The following is a 19,831-nucleotide window of genomic DNA, read 5'->3' on the forward strand; positions in this document are numbered from 1 at the left end:
TGTTTCTTCTGGCTAGGTTCACTTTTTAGAATAACATTGAAGGGCCTAGCTCAACTTGGTCATTACAAATTGCGATTTTTCCTTTCCAGAAATGTTTTTCTGATGTTTTTGTACCATGAGAAATACCTGTATCTCCCTTGGCTTTCCTATAACTTCTAAAGCAATTCTCTCTATATCTGGTAAAAATGAGAAAAAAGCATATACAGAAAAAGAATTTCCTATGAACTAATTACTTCCTTTTTCGATACCTGCATTTTTCTTGGTTTTAGTACTGTTAATATTGTATGACGACCAGGGTGTTATGGAGTCAGGCAGCCTTCTAAAAGAATTAAACAATTAAATGAATGTATGTGGGCATGCTTGAACTGTCTTTTATCAACTTCCTCAATAAGGTCTATGTGATTTTGTGACTCTTGCTCTTGGCACTTCTATATACAAGAGACTTACTATAGCCTGCAAACTTTGGATCAATCAAACTATCATTTGGATCCTTTACAGTTGTTTACAGCTGTAGTTATTTTTGCCATGTCAGATATATGCTCTGCCCAGAATCTAGAAATTCAATGGAGACTTTAAGCCAAACAGCCTTTCCTAGACCTGTCAGCTAAGAATTTATCCAGCCTCCTTTTCAAATCTTTTCAATCAAGGTGGTAGTAGCTATCATCATATCTTAGGGTAAAAAAAAATCTATACATTAATTTGCTATGTGAAACCTTGCTTCCTCTTGTCTATTCTGACAAGTGGGAAGAAGGGAACTCCCACGCTGCGCTGGAGAAACAAAACGGATCCTGAAGTTCTGAGCTTTGTTTTTTCAGCCTGATTTCCCCACATACTCTGGTGCACAGAGAAGAGGGAAAATCCTTCAGCAGGTGGCAGCAGCTTGTAACCTTCCTGCCAGCTTCCCCACTGAGTTTCTGGGGAAGCCAGCAGAAAAGATTGCCAATGATGATCGCAGGGCACTTAGCAACCAATCATAAATGTGAATAGGTGATCAAGCACCCAGATCATATTCACATAACTGCAGGGATGGTGATGGGCATGCCACTGGAAATGCTTTACTGTAAAGCACCCTTTCTGCGCTGCTGTAGCTTCAAAAGATTCTTAAAAGACCGTAAGTCAAGGACTGCCAGATATTATCACTGAGAAATATAGAATCATATAGCATGCCTCAATAAATTCTCATACTTACAATCCGGAGTGGAGGCTTGTAAGGGGTTAAACTGGTTTCAGCAATATTATGATGTCCCCAACTCTTTTGTTAATAGACACTGCAATGTTGGATGATGCACCAAATCGTTGTAAAAGCTTGAAACATGATGCTGTTTTTGTCATTTTGACAGCAGCAGCCATTTCTGTGGGTGCCTTGTGACAGGAACTAAGCCAACCCTATCCTATAACTGCACATTTTATCAGTACAGAGAATGTTGTGGGCAGAGGAATATTTAACAGATGGTCTTCAATCTTTCCTCCAAAGCAATCCAGAGTGTGGGCTGAGGACTCTGCCAACTGCTTTTTCAGAACACGTACATTACTCAACTCCACATTCTGTCTCTGTACAGCTTTTTGTAGTTGTAGGGCAACATTCAAGGTTGACTTTCTTCATGTACCTACAAATCTGCCAAAAGGATAGCAGCCTTGAGAAGCTCATAAAGAACACAATGGGAATATAGTACACAGGGGAAAGCGACAATAACCTGTGGTATAATCTAGATTTGAATTATAGCAAGAAAATTTTGTCATTTTATTTTCAATTGCTTACCAGGCCATTTTCAGCCTTTTTATTATACATAGCATCAGTTTTGGAATCCAGTTCTGCTTGGATCTGGTCCCTTCTTTTCAGAACACCCTGAAATATGAAATAACAGAAATAAATGCATTAGAAATTTTGCACAAGTAATCCTGAGAACTCTTGGCTTGTGTTCGAGTCAAAATTGGGGAGAAAGATATTTTTGATCCACAACTCTCTTATATGTAAGACTAAGTTTCTGGGTTTTCCTGGATGTCATTTTTCTGTCTGCTTGACAGGAAAGGCTAAAAGCTTTATTGTTGCATTGGTACAAGTGGGTCCATAAAGAGCTGTGCTTTTTTTTTTTTTTTTTTTTGCTCCTCAAGGAAAAATGACATTTATTAAATGAGTGCTATTGCCTGCTCCCCACTATGAGAATCTACTGCTGAATGCAAGTCTTGCAGCTGTCAACAGAATAGAATGGAAAAGAAATGAAACCGAGGAGCTGTGTTAATGGAAGGATGAGCTACCCCCTGCCTGCACCAAATGCAGCCTAATTGTGCGGCTGAGGAGCTTAAGGGTCTAACAAATGCAATAACATCCTTTAATTTCTCATCTCACCTTCCCTGCAATTAATCAGACAACCTGGCACAAGATAGGGGTCCCATCAAATTGAATTCTAATGGGCCACACAGATATTTCGTTGGACCTTGTTCAACTCATCCTGAGATGGTTTTCACTGAGTCTCCTCCATAAGGTGGCCCTTTTTGTGAAGTCCTTTTGAAAGTACTGACATTCTGCTGTTCCCCGTGGTTTGCCCACCTGTCCTCCATCCTGTAGTAGAAGCCATACAGAATATGATCCTAATTCAACCTCTGTAATTTGCATGGCTCTTCCTGTCTGACTCTCCTTATCTCAGTAGGCTTCTGCAGTCTTGATTAGGAGAACTAGTTGGGTGAAGGAATTTTATTGCGTTATCTAAATGTCAACTGAAAATGTCTCCTAAGGACGCAATTTCCATTTGCTGAACTAAGTCACCATGCACATGACAAATGAACCAGGGCAATAGTAATACTGTCAATATATATTAAACAATTTTTTCAAGCGCATCACACAGGGCCTGAGTATTGTATCTCCAATAGTTGCTGTGTATCCTGTATGATCAGGCAGAGTAGGTATACTCCAGATCCTTCAATTGAACGGTGTCATTTACTTTGTCATGTTGCCTCTCCTATGGGAGAACATCCCAACAGCTATCCATATGGCTGTTCCCCCACAATGATACTAAGAAAGTTGCTGAAACCCTGCCTATTTTCCCAGGCCCAGGAATAGGAGGGATAGTGAACCATTGTAGACTTTTAAAAAAAAATCTGTTACGGATTCTTTTCATCTGTATTTCTTTGACTTACTTCTCATGGAACTGAGGAGCTATGAAAAACTGCATTCCTTGTAGAGACCCATACAAAAGTAGGTTTATAACCAGTGGTCAGATTTAGCTGGTTCACACCGGTTGTTAAATTGCATCACCACCACCACCTCCTGCTATCGAAGTGGATCCTGGGTGCTGCGCTGCAATAAAAAAACGGGCAATGGAGCGGCCAGCGTGAGGGAAGGAGAAAGCCAATTTCCCTCTTTTTTTCTCTCTGCTCTTCCTCCTTCCCTCATGCCGGCCGCTCCGTTTCCCATTTCTCCATTGCAGCGCAGCGCCGAGGATCCACTTTGATATGGTGGGGGGGAGGGTAATTTAACAACCGATTTACCCAGGGTCAGGTTGGCCATCGCAGGAAGCTCGTCCTACATGTGGCAGAGCTGGAGGATGGGGGATGGGCCACGCCTCTCACAACAGCCAACCTCACCCTCGGTGAACCGGTTGTTAAATTATTTGAATCCCATCACTTTTTATAACATACTTTGAAACTACAAATGTCTATAGATATTCTTTCTGTGAGTTACAAAATACCTCAATTCAAATGGAATCCCTCCTTTCCAAACAAAATTACCCAGCCATCTCATGCAGAAGGGAGTTTAAATGTGAAGACTTATATACTCTAGAAACCTTCAACATTCTATTGTGAGAACCATCATTGATACTCACAAAACAACCATTGATACACCTCCCCCAAACTAACTAGCTTTATAATCATGGCTCTTTGTTGCCTTCTTGCTATTTTCTCCCTAGGGACCCCTAGATCATGTATAGTTAAGAGAAGAAAGAGGTGTATTTTGCAGGAAAGCACATAGGCATCATGCAGGAAAAGAAAATACAATATAATCCTTTCCTGCAGGGCTGCACTATTAGCACCAACAAAGAAAGCACACCGGCAACTCATGAGAACATCCATTGCAGCAATGACATCAGAGGAAACTTAGCAGTTTAACAGCTTTCCAACCCATCTTACCATCAATATTTCATTATAAAGCAAATATTCATGTATAACAGGGAAGAAGCTTTCGGACAGAGCCGCCATCCATTTGTCTGCAGCTTTGCAACACTGGTCAATGCCTGTAGCCATTCCTTTTAATGTGTCTTCCAGATCTTCTTCCGAAGCAGACCAGAGCATGTGAATTGGACCAAATTCCTTCATTTCATAAAAATAGTCTTGGAAAAAGGAGGGGGTGGGGAGAAAAGACACGCAGGACTTCATAAACAATCTCCCAAGCAATTATCATAAAGAAACAGAGCTTTAAACAGAAACTTTTTCTGAAAAGTCCCCTACTTACAACAGTCCTTTCAGTGACCGTTCAAAGATACAACGGCACTGAAAAAAAGTCACTTACAACCATTTTTCACAGTCACCACCTTTGTAGCATCCCCATGATCATGTGATCAAAATTCAGATGCTTGGCAACTGGTTCATACGTAGGACCATTGTAGTATCTCAAGGTCATGTGATCAACTTTTAACAACCTTTTGACAAACAAAGTTAATGGGGAAGCCAGATTCACTTAACAACTGGCTTACTAATTTATCAACTGAATTAATTCACTTAACCACTGTGGCAAGAAAGGTTGTTGAATGGGGCAAAACTCACTTAACAAATGTCTCACTTAACAACAGAAACTTTGGGCTAAATTATGGTCGTACGTCGAGGACTACCTGTACTACAATCTGAAATTCTGGCATATAGCAGTAGCAATAGCACTTTTGACTTATATACTGCTTCACAGTGCTTTACAGCCCTCTCTAAGCAGTTTACAGAGTCAGCATATTGCCCCCAACAATCTGGGTCCTCATTTTACTGACCCCGGAAGGATGGAAGGCTGCGTCAACCTTGAGCAGGTGAGAATCGAACTGCCGGCAGCTGGCAGTCAGCAGAAGTAACCTGCAGTACTGCATTCAAACCACAGCGCCACCATGGCTCTTCACATAGAATCAAAGAATTCAATAGTAGAGACAGGTGATCCCCAGTTAACAACTGTCCTGTTTAGCAAAATGTTTGAAGTTACATTGGTGATGACAAAGTAACTTTACGACATGTCTTCAAACTTACAACTATCATAGTGATCAGGGGAAAGAGACTGTGATTCAGACACTTCACTATTGGTATGCATTTATTAATGTCACAGCAGCCTGCAGTTACGTGACAACCATTTGTGGACTCACAGGCAGTTAATAGAGAAGTTGGTAGAAAAATCACAAATTATGATCACACGATGTCTCACTTAATGACCTGGATGATTTGCTTAATGACTGTAGTTGAACAGTTTTGTAAGTCTGGTACAGTCACAGGATGTTTCACTTAACAACTGCACTGCTTAGCAACAGAGTTTCAGTCCCCAATTTTGGTCATTCAATCAAGATTACCTGCATCTTTCTCCCTTCCTTCATCTTTGTCTACTTTAACTAATTTAATGTTACTATTGATTGTTTTAACGTTTTTATTGGATTTTAATGATTCTAAGCTTCCTAGAATTGCCACCAGGCAGTGTAAGTTGAATTAATTAATTAAGAAATTTGGGCCCATCTTACCAAATATCAATTTGCAAAAGATTTCTATTTAAGGATATTCAAACATATGGATGCAAGTTTAAGCCAGGTTTAAATTAAAAAAAAAAAACTTTTGCTTTTGCATTCAAAATATATTATGAATTATGGAAATGCTAGTAGCTCAGTATGTGAATTGCTACATAAAATCCATGTAAGAATTATTAAAATATTGCGCCTGAAGCACTTTTAAAAAATCTGAAAAACAATATATAAATGATAAAAATTATTTAAAGGAGCTATATTAAGGGTATGCAGACAGAACATTTAACATCATTCATGTACCCAGAATAAAAGCTTGCTCACAAAAAACGTATGGACTGATAAATCTGTTAATTTGTCCTTAAAATCCTAAAGAAGTCTTGGATTGGCTTTTTGTATTTCATATTGGCTTCCATAGCAACCTCCTGGCACTATTTTCCCTCCCCTTTTCCAGGATTGACAAGGCTGATTGCCAAGTCCTACACTGTGGGTGTGCCTCTGTGCCACAGATTTCTCCACAGCTCGGAATTCAGAAAACAACTTTTTTCTTGTAAAACCATTGGCACCATTATTGCTCTGAGCCTGGTAAAATGCTTTTTCCGGGGGGGGGGGGATCGTTTTAATGATACAGTAGTCCTGAACCATCTGTTAATTTTTTAACAACAACAAAAAAAGCTTTTTTTTAAAAAAGAGCACAGACCATGAACAAAATGCAAGGCCACCTCTGGAAAAACTTCTCATACATTGCTGCCAATGTTTTCCTTCTTAAAGTTTACTTTACTTATTCTTTAGTTATATATATTGGCTTTTATTCACAAGTTGAAGGCAATGTATATAATTGCTACATGCATGTGGATATAACTACAAGGGAACACCCCTCTTCCTGGAAATTAAGGATTGAAAATACTATCCATTTGGCATCATTAGAAACTGGTTTTTTTCCCCCTAAGCTTAATTACCATGTAAGGAATTGGGCTTATATTTAGGTGATCTCAGTATTAACGGAACGGAAAATTAAGCATTTTCTGCTTCATTTCTGTGCCTGAAAATTCACCACTCCCTTGTTCACTCACATACAGTATATACAGCATTTTCTTTAGGAAAGTTCTTTTTACTGGCACCAGCCTAAATTTTTAAATCCGCAACCTGTAATCTAAAAAGCAATGTGGTAGGTGGGTGGATTTTTCTGGGAACTACAGCACATAAGGAGAGGAAAACTAATTCTTCTTTCCCAAACTGCCATCTCCTTAAATGTAGTTCTTTTAGGGAGAAAAATTATATTGATGGATTTTAACAAAATTCAGCGGCTTGGGAAACACATTGGAAACCAAGGCCAAATTGACCCATGCAGTTGGCCATGTGTCTTTCTGAAAACATCACCCACGTTCTTAATTGCTCTCTCCACAGAAGCCGACAATCCCCTTCCTTCCTTCCTTCCTTCCTTCCTTCCTTCCTTCCTTCCTTCCTTCCTTCCTTCCTAAAGCTCTGAGTGATTGGCCAAGTAGCCAGGCATTAGATGAATTGATGTGAGAGACCTATCTGCCAGGGACAGCAAATAGCTGCTATGATGGTTAAGTGGCACCTTTGGTGGCAGGGTGGAAATTATCTAAATGACACCAACCAGTTTCTGCCCAGTTCCATACAGTGTTCTTTCAGACAGTTCCTTTCAAAGGAAGAAGGAAAAGGGTGATCCTAATTCCCATCCTTACACACTCTTTTCCACATCACTTCGTGCAAGATGTGGAAAAGAAGGAAAATTTGACCTTGGGTTTTACCAATTAGACTGATAGATCTTTATAGAAATGGCTTCATATTATTATGAAAAAGCAAAAAAATGTGATTTGATGTAAATGCCTTATTTTACTGTAACAGAGAAAATCGGAAGTCAATGCTTCTTTTTCTTATCTTTCCTCACTTCTCCTTTCCTTCCCCCCCTGCTTTTCTATTTACTTTGCATTTTGTATTTTATAATACTTTATAATTCAATAAAAAAATGGGGACTAACTCCATCCTTACACAGAAGTCAGGACTTACAGGAGCAGCTGTTAATTTCTTCCATTTTTAACATGTCAGTGTCGAGGCTGTTAAAACCAATGATTCTGCTGGAATTATTTCACAGAGAAAAAGTTTTCCCTGTGATTTTCCATTTGTCAGGTGCACAGAAAAGGGGGGAAAAAAGCTATAGGCCTATAACTTGTCTTGCTATGAAGCTCTATAGGGGGAAACATGGTCAATCTGTACCCCAGGATCAGTTTTGCCTCCCCCCCCCTCCACCAACCTTTTCTTTCTTTGTAAACTCGGTGGGAGATTTTGTTCAATAGATTGATTTTCTGGTTAAACACGTCCACATAGTCACTCATTTCTGTAAATATTTCCGGGCGGTTTTTCACAGCACTGCCTCGCATTGATGAAGCCATTGCCTTGACTGTTTGTCCCATTCTGCTAAGTAAGCCAGGACCCTGCTTCCGGTGAGATGAAAGTTCCTAAAAATTAAAGGAGGAAATCCAATTTCAAGATTGATAAATGGCTCTTATTGTACAATCAATTTAATGTAACGAAAGCCACAGCAGAACCCCTAGCACAATCTCAAACAATATGGGTCACAGATACCAGCCTATATGCTTCACAAACTTATTTGTCACTTTAAATGTACACTAATCGGCATACATTAAAATGTAATTTTGTTGCATACAGCTCTCAAAGGGTCACCACTCCAATGTACAGTACATAAACATGACAAAAATATAAATAAATAATTATGCATATATCCACATCAGAGGTGGGTTTAAGCAGGTTCTGACCAGTTCTGGAGAACTGGTAGCGGAAATTTTGAGTAGTTCAGAGAACCGGTAAATACCACCTCTGACTGGCCCCACTCCCATCTATTCTCTGCCTCCTGAGTCCCAGCTGATCGGGAGGAAATGGGGATTTTGCAATATTCTTCCCCCAGGGGTGGGGAGGAAATGGGGATTTTGCAGTAACCTTCCCCTGGAGTGGGGAGGGAATGGAGATTTTACAGTATCCTTCCCCTGCCATGCCCACCAAGCCATGCCTACCCAAGCCATGCCACACCCACCAAGCCACACCTACAGAACTGGTAGTAAAAAATTTTTAAACCCACCACTGACCCACATATATTATATGGCACAGAGAAACAACACAGTCTACAGTCAACACACCTGACCCCCTCTGAAGATTTCTTTGGATGCCACCATTTCATCAACGATTGTAAAAGTAATGGGCATTGGTCTTACCTTAAATGCCAGATTTCTTGAGGGGGGTGACATTGTCCAGATGAGGGTTATATCAGTCGGATCTGATGCTGGCTGAGTCATAACTTTTGACCACTCCCCTTGCTCCGCCCCTTTCATGCTCAGTTTTGACGAAGGAAGGCCACCAGAAGTATCTCCAACAGGAACCACCGTTATCAGGAGGAAGTAATTCGGTCCAAAGGGACAACTGGAAAAAAACTACTGAACAAGAACAATAAACTGTACAGGCACTGAGACAGAGGGAGGGGCTGGACAATGTCACCCCCCTCAAGAAATCTGGCATTTAAGGTAAGACCAATGCCCAATTTCCTTGATGAGGGTGTGACATTGTCCAGATGAGGGACATACCAAAGATTTGGCTGTCTCAAGGGCGGGATGTCGAAGGGCCTGGAGAGACCCTCGCACGATGCACCTGCTGCAAAACCCTCCTGCCAAATGACGCTTCAGCAGAAGCAAAGGTATCTATCTTGTAATGACGAATAAATGGCGAGGGGGTAGACCAGGTGGCTGCCCTACATACCTCCTCAAGGGAGGCCTGAGTCGCCCAAGCTGCTGAGGTAGCAGCACTCCTAGTGGAGTGGGCAGTAATGCTATTGGGAACAGGAATCGCCTGGGCCTGATATGCCGAGGCGATGCAAGCTCTGATCCATCTACCAATTGTGGCAGAAGAGACTTTGAGCCCTAGGGAGCCTGGCAAAAAGGAAACAAACAAAGCCTCTGACTTCCTGAAGGGAGCAGTCCTTTTGATATAAATCTTTAGGGCCCTCCGTACATCTAAGGTATGCCACCTTCGTTCCAAGGCATGAGAGGGCCGGGAACAGAAATTGGGCAAAATAACCTCTTGGGCCCTGTGAAAGGGGGAATTAACCTTGGGAATAAAGGAAGGGTCCAATCTCAAAATAACTGTGTCCGGCCGGAAAACACAGAGATCCTCCCTAACTGAGAGGGCTGCCAGCTCCGAAATGCGACGGGCTGAAGTTATGGCTATAAGGAAAACCACCTTAAGGGTGAGAAAGCGAAGGTGAACCGTGCGGAGGGGTTCAAAGGGAGTCTCAGTTAAAGCGTTAAGGACCTTGGGCAAATCCCAAGTAGGGTATCTATGAATCGAGGAGGGCCGCAAGAGCCTGGCTCCTCGCAGGAACTTTTTTATCACAGGGTGCTGAGTGAGTGGTCGGCCGGATGGACTGGACAAGGCCGTAGACAGAGCCGCCACATGTCTCCGAAGGGTACTATGGGCCAGACCACGGTCAAACCCATCTCTGAGGAACTCCAAGATCTGGGCAGGTGAGGCTGAAACAGGATCTATCTGCCGGGAACGGCACCACCTATAAAAGGCGAGCCAGGAGATATTGTAGAGTCTGACTGTGGATTTACGTCTGCAGGCTTGAACAATGTGAATCACCCTATCTGAATAATTGTCCTGCCTTAGACGGGCCCCTTCAAGCGCCATGCAGTCAGTTGGAGCCACTGAGGGTCCGGATGAAGAAGGTTCCCCTGACGCAGTACAATCTCGTCTGGTGGAATCCTCCAAGGGTGAAATGTGGAGAGACTGACCAGGTCTGCGAACCACGGACGGCGTGGCCAGTGGGGAGCCACGAGGATAATTTCTGCTCTGTCGGCGATGACCTTCCGAATCAGGGCCGGAATCAGAGGCAGCGGTGGAAAGGCATAGTGAAGACCCGGCGGCCAGGTGAGACGGAGAGCGTTGACCCCTTCCGCCCCTGGCGTCGGGAACCTCGAGAAGAAGCGAGGAAGCTGATTGTTCAGGTGTGTGGCGAAGAGATCTATGGCTGGGATGCCGAACCTGTTGCAAATCTGATGAAATATGTCGGGATGAATCTGCCACTCGCTGTTGTCCACCTCTGTCCTGCTCAGGAAATCCGCCTGTGTGTTTTCCGACCCCGCAATGTGGTCCGCTCTGATGGAGAGGAGGTGTTGTTCTGCCCACTTGCCCAGGCGAAATGATTCCTCCATGAGGCGCTTTGAGTGGGTGCCCCCTTGACGGTTGACATGTGCCTTCGCCGCCATATTGTCTGTCAACACCAGAACATGACGGTGTTGCACGAACCGGTGAAAGTGCGTGAGAGCGAGACGAATGGCCTTCAGCTCCAGCCAGTTGATAGGGTTGGCGAGGTCTGATGCAGACCAACGGCCCTGAGCCACGTGTGATGCAAGATGAGCCCCCCATCCGTGAAGGCTGGCGTCTGTAGTGAGTACAAGTCGGTCGTGATTCATGAAGAGACACCCCTTGTCGAGAGAAGGCGATGTCCACCAACCTAGCGATCGCCTGACTGAGAGTGGAACTTTGACTGTTAACATGGTGTGAGCTTGGCGTTTCTTTTGAAAAGGAAGCAGGAACCACTGCAAGTGGCGAGCGTGAAGGTGTGCCCATGGGACGATCTGGACGCAGGAGACCATCTTGCCTAAGAGCTTGGATAGAGTGGCCAATGGAACTGATGGAGTTCTGCGAATGAGAGCTACTAGGTCCCTGATGTCTGACCGTCGTTCCAAGGTTAGGTAGACGGTCCCCTGGGCTGCGTCTATGATGGCGCCAAGATGGGTGATCCTGGTGACTGGCACTAACTGACTTTTTTTGTAGTTGACCAAGAACCCATGGTTGTTCAGGGTTTGAATCGTGAGGTGTAGGTCGTGTAAGGCTTGCTCTTGAGAGTGAGCCTGAATCAGAATATCGTCCAGGTAAGCCTGGATCCTTACCGGTTGTTGTCTCAGGTGAGCCGCCACCACCGCCAGGACCTTTGTGAAGACCCTTGGTGCAGATGCCAGTCCGAAGGGAAGAGCCCGGTATTGAAAATGCTTTCCTGCATAGCTGAATCGGAGATACTGTCGATGCTTTGGCAGGATGGGAATGTGAAGATAAGCCTCCATGAGGTCTATGGAAACTAGAAAATCGTTGGGACGAATCCCTTGAAGAATAGAGGTTAGTGAACACATTTTGAATCTGCGATACACTATGTATGAGTTGAGATTTTTTAAGTCCAGAATGGCTCTCCACCCCCCTGACCGCTTTGGAACTACGAACAGGATGGAATAATACCCCTGTTTCCATTGATCGTGGGGGACCTCCTCTATGGCGTGAATCTGTAGTAGGTGCTGAACTGCTTGGTTCATTAATTGACGTCTGGATTCGCTTTTGGAAGTTGGACATTGAAGAAAGCGGGTTGGAGGCCTGGAGAGAAATTCCAGGGGGAGGCCGAATTTTACAACTGAAAGAACCCAAAGGTCTGAAGATGACCTTTCCCACCTGTCCGCGAAGAGGGACAGGCGACCCCCTACTGGAGGATTTGGTAGTGAGTCACTTACGACTGCGGGACTGGCGGAAACCAGAACCCCGAAAGGACCGTTTGGGCTGGAATTGTCTGCTCCTGTCCCGAAAATATTGACGGTCCGAGGATCGATAGGATCCCTGAAGATATTCCTGCCTGGAGGGGCCTCCCTGGGGGTAGGAACGAAAGGAAGGCCTTCTGTAATATGGAGAGGGTCTTCCTTCAGCCCGTTTGTATGTTGAGGGCAAAATTTTTCGCTTGTCCCGTGTCTCTACAAGAAGAGGGTCAAGTGATTCCCCAAATAGTCTGTTTGCAGAATATGGAGCTGCAGCCAAGCGCCATTTGGCCTTAAGGTCAGCAGGCCATTGGCGAAGCCAGAGCATCCTGCGGGCTGAAACTGTAGAGGCTAAGGCTCTGGATGCAAATTTGGCTGAATTCAAGGTTGCATCAGCCGAAAATTGAGTGGCAGCAATGATTTTATTAATATCCTGATGAAGGCGAACCTCACTGGGGGGTACCTTTGCCTGTAACTGTTGAAGCCAAAGGATGGTAGTCCTATTAAAAAATGAGGCTGATGAAGCTGATTGAATTGCCCATGCCGAGGCCTGATGGTTCTTTTTAAACAGAAATTCTAACTTTTTGTCTTCTGGCCTTAGACCTTCAGAAGTATCCCCAGTTACGTATGAAGAAGAAGAGGAAAGGGCCGCTACAGGACTGTCTACAGGTGGAACTTGCAAGAGTTGAGCAAACTTTGGAGCAACAGCATAATATTTCTTATCTGAACCATGTGCAGATGCCATGGTTGCAGGCCCAGCCCACTGTTTCTTTACCACGTCTATGAACAGTTGTGGAGTTGGTACATAACAAAGTTCAGGGGGGGGCTCAGAAAAAGGTCCCTGTAGTCCACCCTTTTGAGCCTCCTGCATCTCTTGAAAGTATTCATCTTCCTTTAAGGCGGCTGTTAAGCGAGCCTTATGCAATAAAGACTTGAATTTATTGGGGGGAAATAATCCTGTAAAGGCAGGTTGATCTTGGATTATCCCCTCATCATCTGATAGGTCAGAATGTCTCTCTTCCTCAAACACAAAGGCTTCACTAACTCTGGAGGCTGCAGGAGAATGAGAGCCAGTAAGACTGACTGCAGGAGAAATTCTAATACGGGCAGATCGCTCTGAAATAGCAGAGCCAGAGTGGTGACCATGAATATTGGCTGCCATTCTAGAAGCAATGGCCTGTTCAATCAGAATTCTCAATCCTTCTGGCACATTTTTTAAAGGATCTTCGGGGGTTAGCACAGGCATAGAGGATTCACCTGTTGAAGCAGCTGCAGCTGCAGGCCCACCAAATACAGGAGTTGCAGGGGTCATTAATTGACTTGCAAAGGGGTTTTGCAAATTGCTTTGGTCTTGTTGAAGAACATTACCCTCTCCCTCCGAAGACCAGGCCTGGCTAACAGTTGAAATGGGAGGAGGGGGGGTAGATGGGGGGGGGGTCCCCTTATCAGGCTCAGTTGCAGGCACTTCACTAGCTTGCTTTCCTAGAGATTTATGCCTCTTTGCTAAATCCTTCTCCTCAGGCTTAGAAAGGTGCTTACGTTTGGAAGTTGATTTCTTCCCAGTGTACATAGTATTTTCCTCCCCATGGGAAGAGCGATCCGCCATGTTTAGTATACTCACTGCGACCACGATGTCGACTGGAGAAATAGCTTTTGGTTTCAGTTTCACCACGTGGTTGAAATTTGAGATGGCAACGACTCTGGCGTTAAGCACGATGGCTGCCAGGTCACACTTGAGCAGGAGGAAAACTCTGCTCTGGAGGTATCTGTCTAGGCAAGCCTAGAAACGGACCTCCTCAGCGCCCCCCCAGCCACAAAGAGAAAAAAATAAAAATACTGGCTGGAAATGCCACAGGGGGAGGCAAGAGGAAGCTTGCTGCCCCCCCCAAACTTGCAGACTCGTTGGTGGCAAAGCGGCAAAAAACTTCCTTTTAAAATTGCCGCGGGGCTTCAATTAACCGCTCTACAGCTGATCAGCGGTTTTGGGATCGCTGTAGGGTGGGCGGCGGCCCGATTTGGCAATTTCCCTTAAAATTAGGTAATTGCTATTATTGTTGGTGGTATTGTGGTCTAGGGCCCCTTAAACAATCGTTGGTGGGATAGATCAAAAAAATCCCCCCCAAAAAAGACAGGAAAAAGAAAAAGGAAAAAAGTTCCCTTTTAAAATGGGGCTTTCAAAATGGCCGCCGCCAGGAGCGAAGCAAAGCCTGCAGCTTAGGAGGCTCTAGCAAAGCAAAACCGGCAGGCTACAATAGAAGGGGGGGAAAAAATTTTAAAGGGGAAGTAACAATTTTAAGCTATAGAAATAAAAAGGTGGTCAAAAGGACTTACAATTCTGTGATATTGAACAGACCTGGGCTGTATAGCCAGATCTGTAGGAGATGTTTCTCTCAGGCCGACTGAGTCTAAACTGGGCATGAAAGGGGCGGAGCAAGGGGAGTGGTCAAAAGTTATGACTCAGCCAGCATCAGATCCGACTGATATAACCCTCATCTGGACAATGTCACACCCTCATCAAGGAAATATTATGGTTTTATTTTAGATTAGGTGAACAGCAGTTAAAAACATAAAATCACAATCATATCACAATATTCATCCAATCTGTTTTTCCCCAAATATTAATTTTACTTTATCTATGTTCTAAACATCTATCCATAGCAATACTTAAAATTATATGAAAAGGTGACTGCATAAACGCAGCTCATGATTATAATGCCAAAACCTCTCTTTGTGTTACATGTAAAAAAAACAGGCAGTATTTTTCATTTTGACTGTACTAAGCTTCTGGCCAGCCTGCTGTGAGAATCTCTCTGGTAGGCCAGGAGGGGAAAATAGCAATAAGGGAGGAGAGAGGGTAGTGGTGAAGGTGCTGGCATAGAAACCAGGAAATGGTGAGTTCCAGTCTCCCTTCAGGTGACTTTGGATCAGTCAACTCAACTCATATCCCAGAATTGTTGTTGTGGGGAAAATAGGAGGAAGCAATATTGGTATGTTCACCCCCCTGGAGGTATACAGGTAGTCCTCATCCTACAACCACGATTTAGCAATATTAATAGCAAATTTATGTTGCTAAGTGTGAGATTTGTCCCATTTTATGACCTTTCATGGCACAGTTGTTAAGTGAATTTTTGCAGGTGTTAAGTTAACAAACGGTTGTTAAATGAATCCGGCTTCCCCATTGACTTTGTTAGAAGGTCACAAAAGGTGATCACATGACCACAGGACACTGCAACCGTCATAAATATGAGTCAGTTGCCAAGTGTCTGAATTCTGATCACGTGACCATGGGGATGCTGCAAGGGTCGTAAGTATGAAGAATGGTTATAAGTCACTTTTTTCAGTGTTGTTGTCACTTTGAACAGTCACTAAATGAACTGTTGTAAATCGAGGATTACCTGTGTATGAAAGAAAAGGTAGGATAAAAGTCTAATTAAAACCCAAAAGAAGAAAGTGAGAAGGGAAAAACTGAAGGGAAGATCTTGCTCAGCAAGAAGAGGATTTTGGGCACCTCTAAGTGGGATGGGTTTCTTAGATAGTATCATCCTAGGTATAAACTTGGAAAAAATTATATAGCAACTCAGTAATAAAATCAAATATGGGTGTTTTGGTTAATAACAAATAATGCTAGCTAAGAAGTCAGAGTGAAACAATTCTGTTTAGCATTATGTAATTTATTTATGTTTAATGGTTTCATTTTCTTCATGTTTGACTCAAAGACTTTTGTATCAACATATAAAAGATTTTGTTGTTGTTGTCTTTAGGCTAATGAATTCATTTGCATGAGGTATGTGTCTAGGACCACAGTAAAAAAACTTCTCTTAACCCAATTTGTATCCTATTTTGCTCAGACCTGGCAGATTCTATAGTATCAGAAAAATATCTGGAGGTTTCATTACCTCTGCTTGTGCAGTAAGAAAAATTTTGAAGTCCTCATTAAAAGTTAAAGTAGGATGATCAGCAATCCGGTTTAAAAACTTATGCAAAGCTTTCCTTCTTGTTTCAATGAATTCTTCATTAAATCGTTCCACAACTCCTTTCATTATGAATTTTTCAGGCAACGGCTAAAGAATGAAAGAAGTGGAAGAATGAAACTAATTAAGGTGCATTCATGCATATATACCTAAACTGCAACTCTAAAAATACAATTTCTATGCATACTATGCCTTAAAATGGAATGACTCGTGACTCTTTCTTTATCGGCACCAAAGTAACAGAGAAGGTGGGTAGAGAGAAATCTTTGTTAACGTATCGACATTTTCACTTTAGCAACTTCATCTTATTTGGGGGCAAGATACAAAACATGACTGGAATAAAATGGCATGATTCCATCATTCACTTTACAAAAGGTAGGTTGTCTCATTATAATGAATGCAATAGGGAAACAGCCCAAAAACTCTGTTTTCTGGTAGCCTGCCATTGCCAATTTTAGTGCTCTATCTCCTTGCTGGATCTCAGCTTTCTATGGAAGTCAATAAAAAGTCTTACAGGAATAATAAGTGTTGGATGTGCTTCTTCAAGTCTTCCTTTCAACCAAATAAAGTCCTGATAGCGTCTTCTAACTTCATACTCACTGGAGTCAAATTCACCACGAGTTGTCTGAAAAGAAAACCATAAAGTAAAAAACAAAGCAAAACAGAATGAGAATGAGAAACTTGTGTTACATATATGGTGGCAATAATAGCATATGACTAGGGAAGGATCCAAACAAATTAAATCATATATAATATTGAGAATTCACAATGGATAGGATTCATCATTCAGGTCTTTTTTGTAGTCCAGGTCAAACCCCCTAAGACCATATGCTTTCTTTCATTCCTTTCACTGAATATTTGTGATCTAAAAACTGCCCATATAACTTTCTCACTACTTTAAGCTGATTCTTCCAAGCAATAACTCAGGTACTATACAACTGCAGTTCACAACTCTGGGCATCAACCAGGTCCTTTAACCATTCAAGCACGTTCTAGAATTTTACATAATATTCTAGCATAAAAATTTTTGCAGGTCACAATCTGGCACTCTCCATATATTTTGCACTACAACTCCCATCTTCCTCAGCACAGCCTTGGATGAGGATGATGAGACTTATGCACCCAATACATCTTGGAGGGCACCACTTGAAGAAGGCTGCTCTAAAATCTACTAAGCTTTTCAACAACTTTAGAAGAAATACCAGAGATCTCGAAATGATGCAAAATTTGAGGGCGTCTGTCTTGCTAGCAAGAGAATGAACTCTAAAAGATATAGTAAGGCTCACTTCCAAAGAGAAATCATCTATGAATTAGCTGTCCTTGTGCAGGAATGTGGGAAAGAAAATATGGTTACAAAAATATGGCTCCAAAATACTTAAGCACAAATTGTGGATAAATATAGAGTTGAAATGAAAAGACTGTATGTATAGGAACAATCCAGAATATGTATACAATGTGCAAACATATTGAAGCTTCTCTACAGTCCAGTATAAACCAAGATTTCCTATTGCAGTATATGTTAACTTTGATTTAAATTGATTCATAAATGCCTACCTGAATTCCAATTGCACTATTCCCTTCTGGGATAAGCAATCACACGCAAAGTGCAAAGAAGGAATAAGAAACAAAAAGTCAAAGAAATGTAGGCATGAAGAAAAGAAAAAGTTAAATCTAATTTACATCAATATCATTCACAATACATTTCCGTATCTTTCTATCCCTGCAAAATCACTATGTTTATATACTGAATCATCAGCCACTGACTTTTGTTCTCACCACTCCCTTTTCCAATACCATATCAAATCCATTGAACCATAAAACTTTCCAGATCTTCTTTCTTTCTACTCCACTCACTCTGTTATATACTTGTTCTGCAATTCAACCCTCTTTCATTTTCTCTATATGATTAAAGTGTACTTCTGTGATACGGGTCATTTATTTTTATATCAAATCCACATTCATTCATCAACTGAGCAAAGAGTCTTGCACTTTTCTTTCTTGTTTGACCACAAACACTTCTTGGGTACACTGTTCCTACTACATTCCACTTACTTTACTGTTTCTCCTGATATACCCAACTCTTATTTCCTGTAACAAATTGTACAGAAACAGATTTACAGCCATCTTGTTCTACAAATCCTCCTACCATAGAGCAGATTACATACCACCCACTACTTTTCTATCATCATTTACATATTTCAAAACTTCTTTGCCCATTTCCTCATTTTTGTAAATATTTGACCAAAATACACCAATTCACCTAATTGTTTTTTTTAAAAAAAAAACTATATATAACTTGCCATCATTCTCTCTCAATGTTCCCCATCAAACGCAAATACTTTGGACTGTGATGCATTAATTTTCAGAACCGTATTGCATGGCATCGTATAATTTATCTCAACTGACAACATGACATCTGCTGCATACAAAAGGACAGGCACATTCACATCCCCAACTAATACATCTTTAAGATCTGACTTCTACAATTCCTTATGTATTTAACCATAAATACATTAAACAATCAAGGAGCCCACAACATTACCTTTCTCCCTGCTAAATGTTCAGTCATTTCATAAAGTTCCATTTATGTTTTATAATAGCGCTTAGCACTTAGTCTTATATACCGCCTCACAGAGCTATCTATCTATCACATTTTGAGATCACCTATTCAACACATCTCAGGGTAGTGTACAAACTAAAAACATAATGGATCAGTCTATTACCATAAAAAGGAAAAGATGGTCAAAGAGGGAAAATAATAGACAGATAACAGCAAAACCATCCTATCATGGTTCCAATGCCTGAGAAAATGTTCAGGTTTTTAAAGCCTGCATGAGAGACAATAGTATGGGGGCTGAGTTTCTGAAAGGATGTTTCAGAAGGCAGGTACCAAAACAGAGTCCCATCAGATATCTACTGAGTCTTATAAGATGACACTGATTTACTACTCTTGTAATTAGAAACAACCTTCAACTCCAGATGAAACAAAACTTTTTGTTATTCAAATCTGTAAATCAACGAATGTGCAATAAATCTGCTTTCTCACATTCAAATATTTTTCTGATATTGATCTGCTGATTAACAAAACTATGCCCTCTAAATTCCTTACTTGGCATAAAGCCACACTGCACTTCTCTAGTTTTGCTCATTGCCACCTCTTATACCCTTTATAATATGTCAAATATATTCCCAAGCACACTTAACACATCAACATGACTATGATTTTTGGATTCATTCTCACTACCTTTCCTTTTATATAAGAGGAATATATTCCAAATGTCAGGCATGAATTCGGAAACTTCACAACAGTCTTCAAACACTTTTTAACCAAGTCATACAGACACTCCATAACCAAACATATTTTAATATTTCTCCAATTACATCATTCGGCCTAAACATTTTTCAACATTCTTACAGCACTCCTTTTCATTATTTTTTTCTCACGCTGTACCCTTTATAGGGTTTGTTTCAATTTCATTTTTTATACTAACATTCCCATATAAATCTCTAAAATACCCCTTCCAAGAATCCTTCAGTTCAAATTCATTCCAAACAG

The 19,831-nt window shown here is 41.8% G+C and overlaps 1 protein-coding gene across 2 annotated transcripts in view; it reads right to left on the bottom strand.

Moving 5' to 3' along the window:
* SNX7 (sorting nexin 7) overlaps nucleotides 1–19,831 on the bottom strand; it is a 59,918-nt gene that overhangs the window by 20,789 nt on the left and 19,298 nt on the right. For both annotated transcript variants that reach the window (XM_034437260.3, XM_034437261.3), the window contains exons 3-7: nucleotides 16,790–16,900; nucleotides 16,201–16,365; nucleotides 7,972–8,176; nucleotides 4,126–4,325; nucleotides 1,760–1,846 (exon numbers count right to left, since the gene is read on the bottom strand). In XM_034437260.3, coding sequence (XP_034293151.2) covers nucleotides 1,760–1,846; nucleotides 4,126–4,325; nucleotides 7,972–8,176; nucleotides 16,201–16,365; nucleotides 16,790–16,900 — 768 coding nt within the window. The remainder of the gene's footprint in view (nucleotides 1–1,759; nucleotides 1,847–4,125; nucleotides 4,326–7,971; nucleotides 8,177–16,200; nucleotides 16,366–16,789; nucleotides 16,901–19,831) is intronic.

Source organism: Pantherophis guttatus, chromosome 3 (assembly GCF_059756535.1).
Source record: "Pantherophis guttatus breed Tessera chromosome 3, ASM5975653v1, whole genome shotgun sequence".
In the NCBI taxonomy this organism is placed as follows: domain Eukaryota; kingdom Metazoa; phylum Chordata; class Lepidosauria; order Squamata; family Colubridae; genus Pantherophis; species Pantherophis guttatus.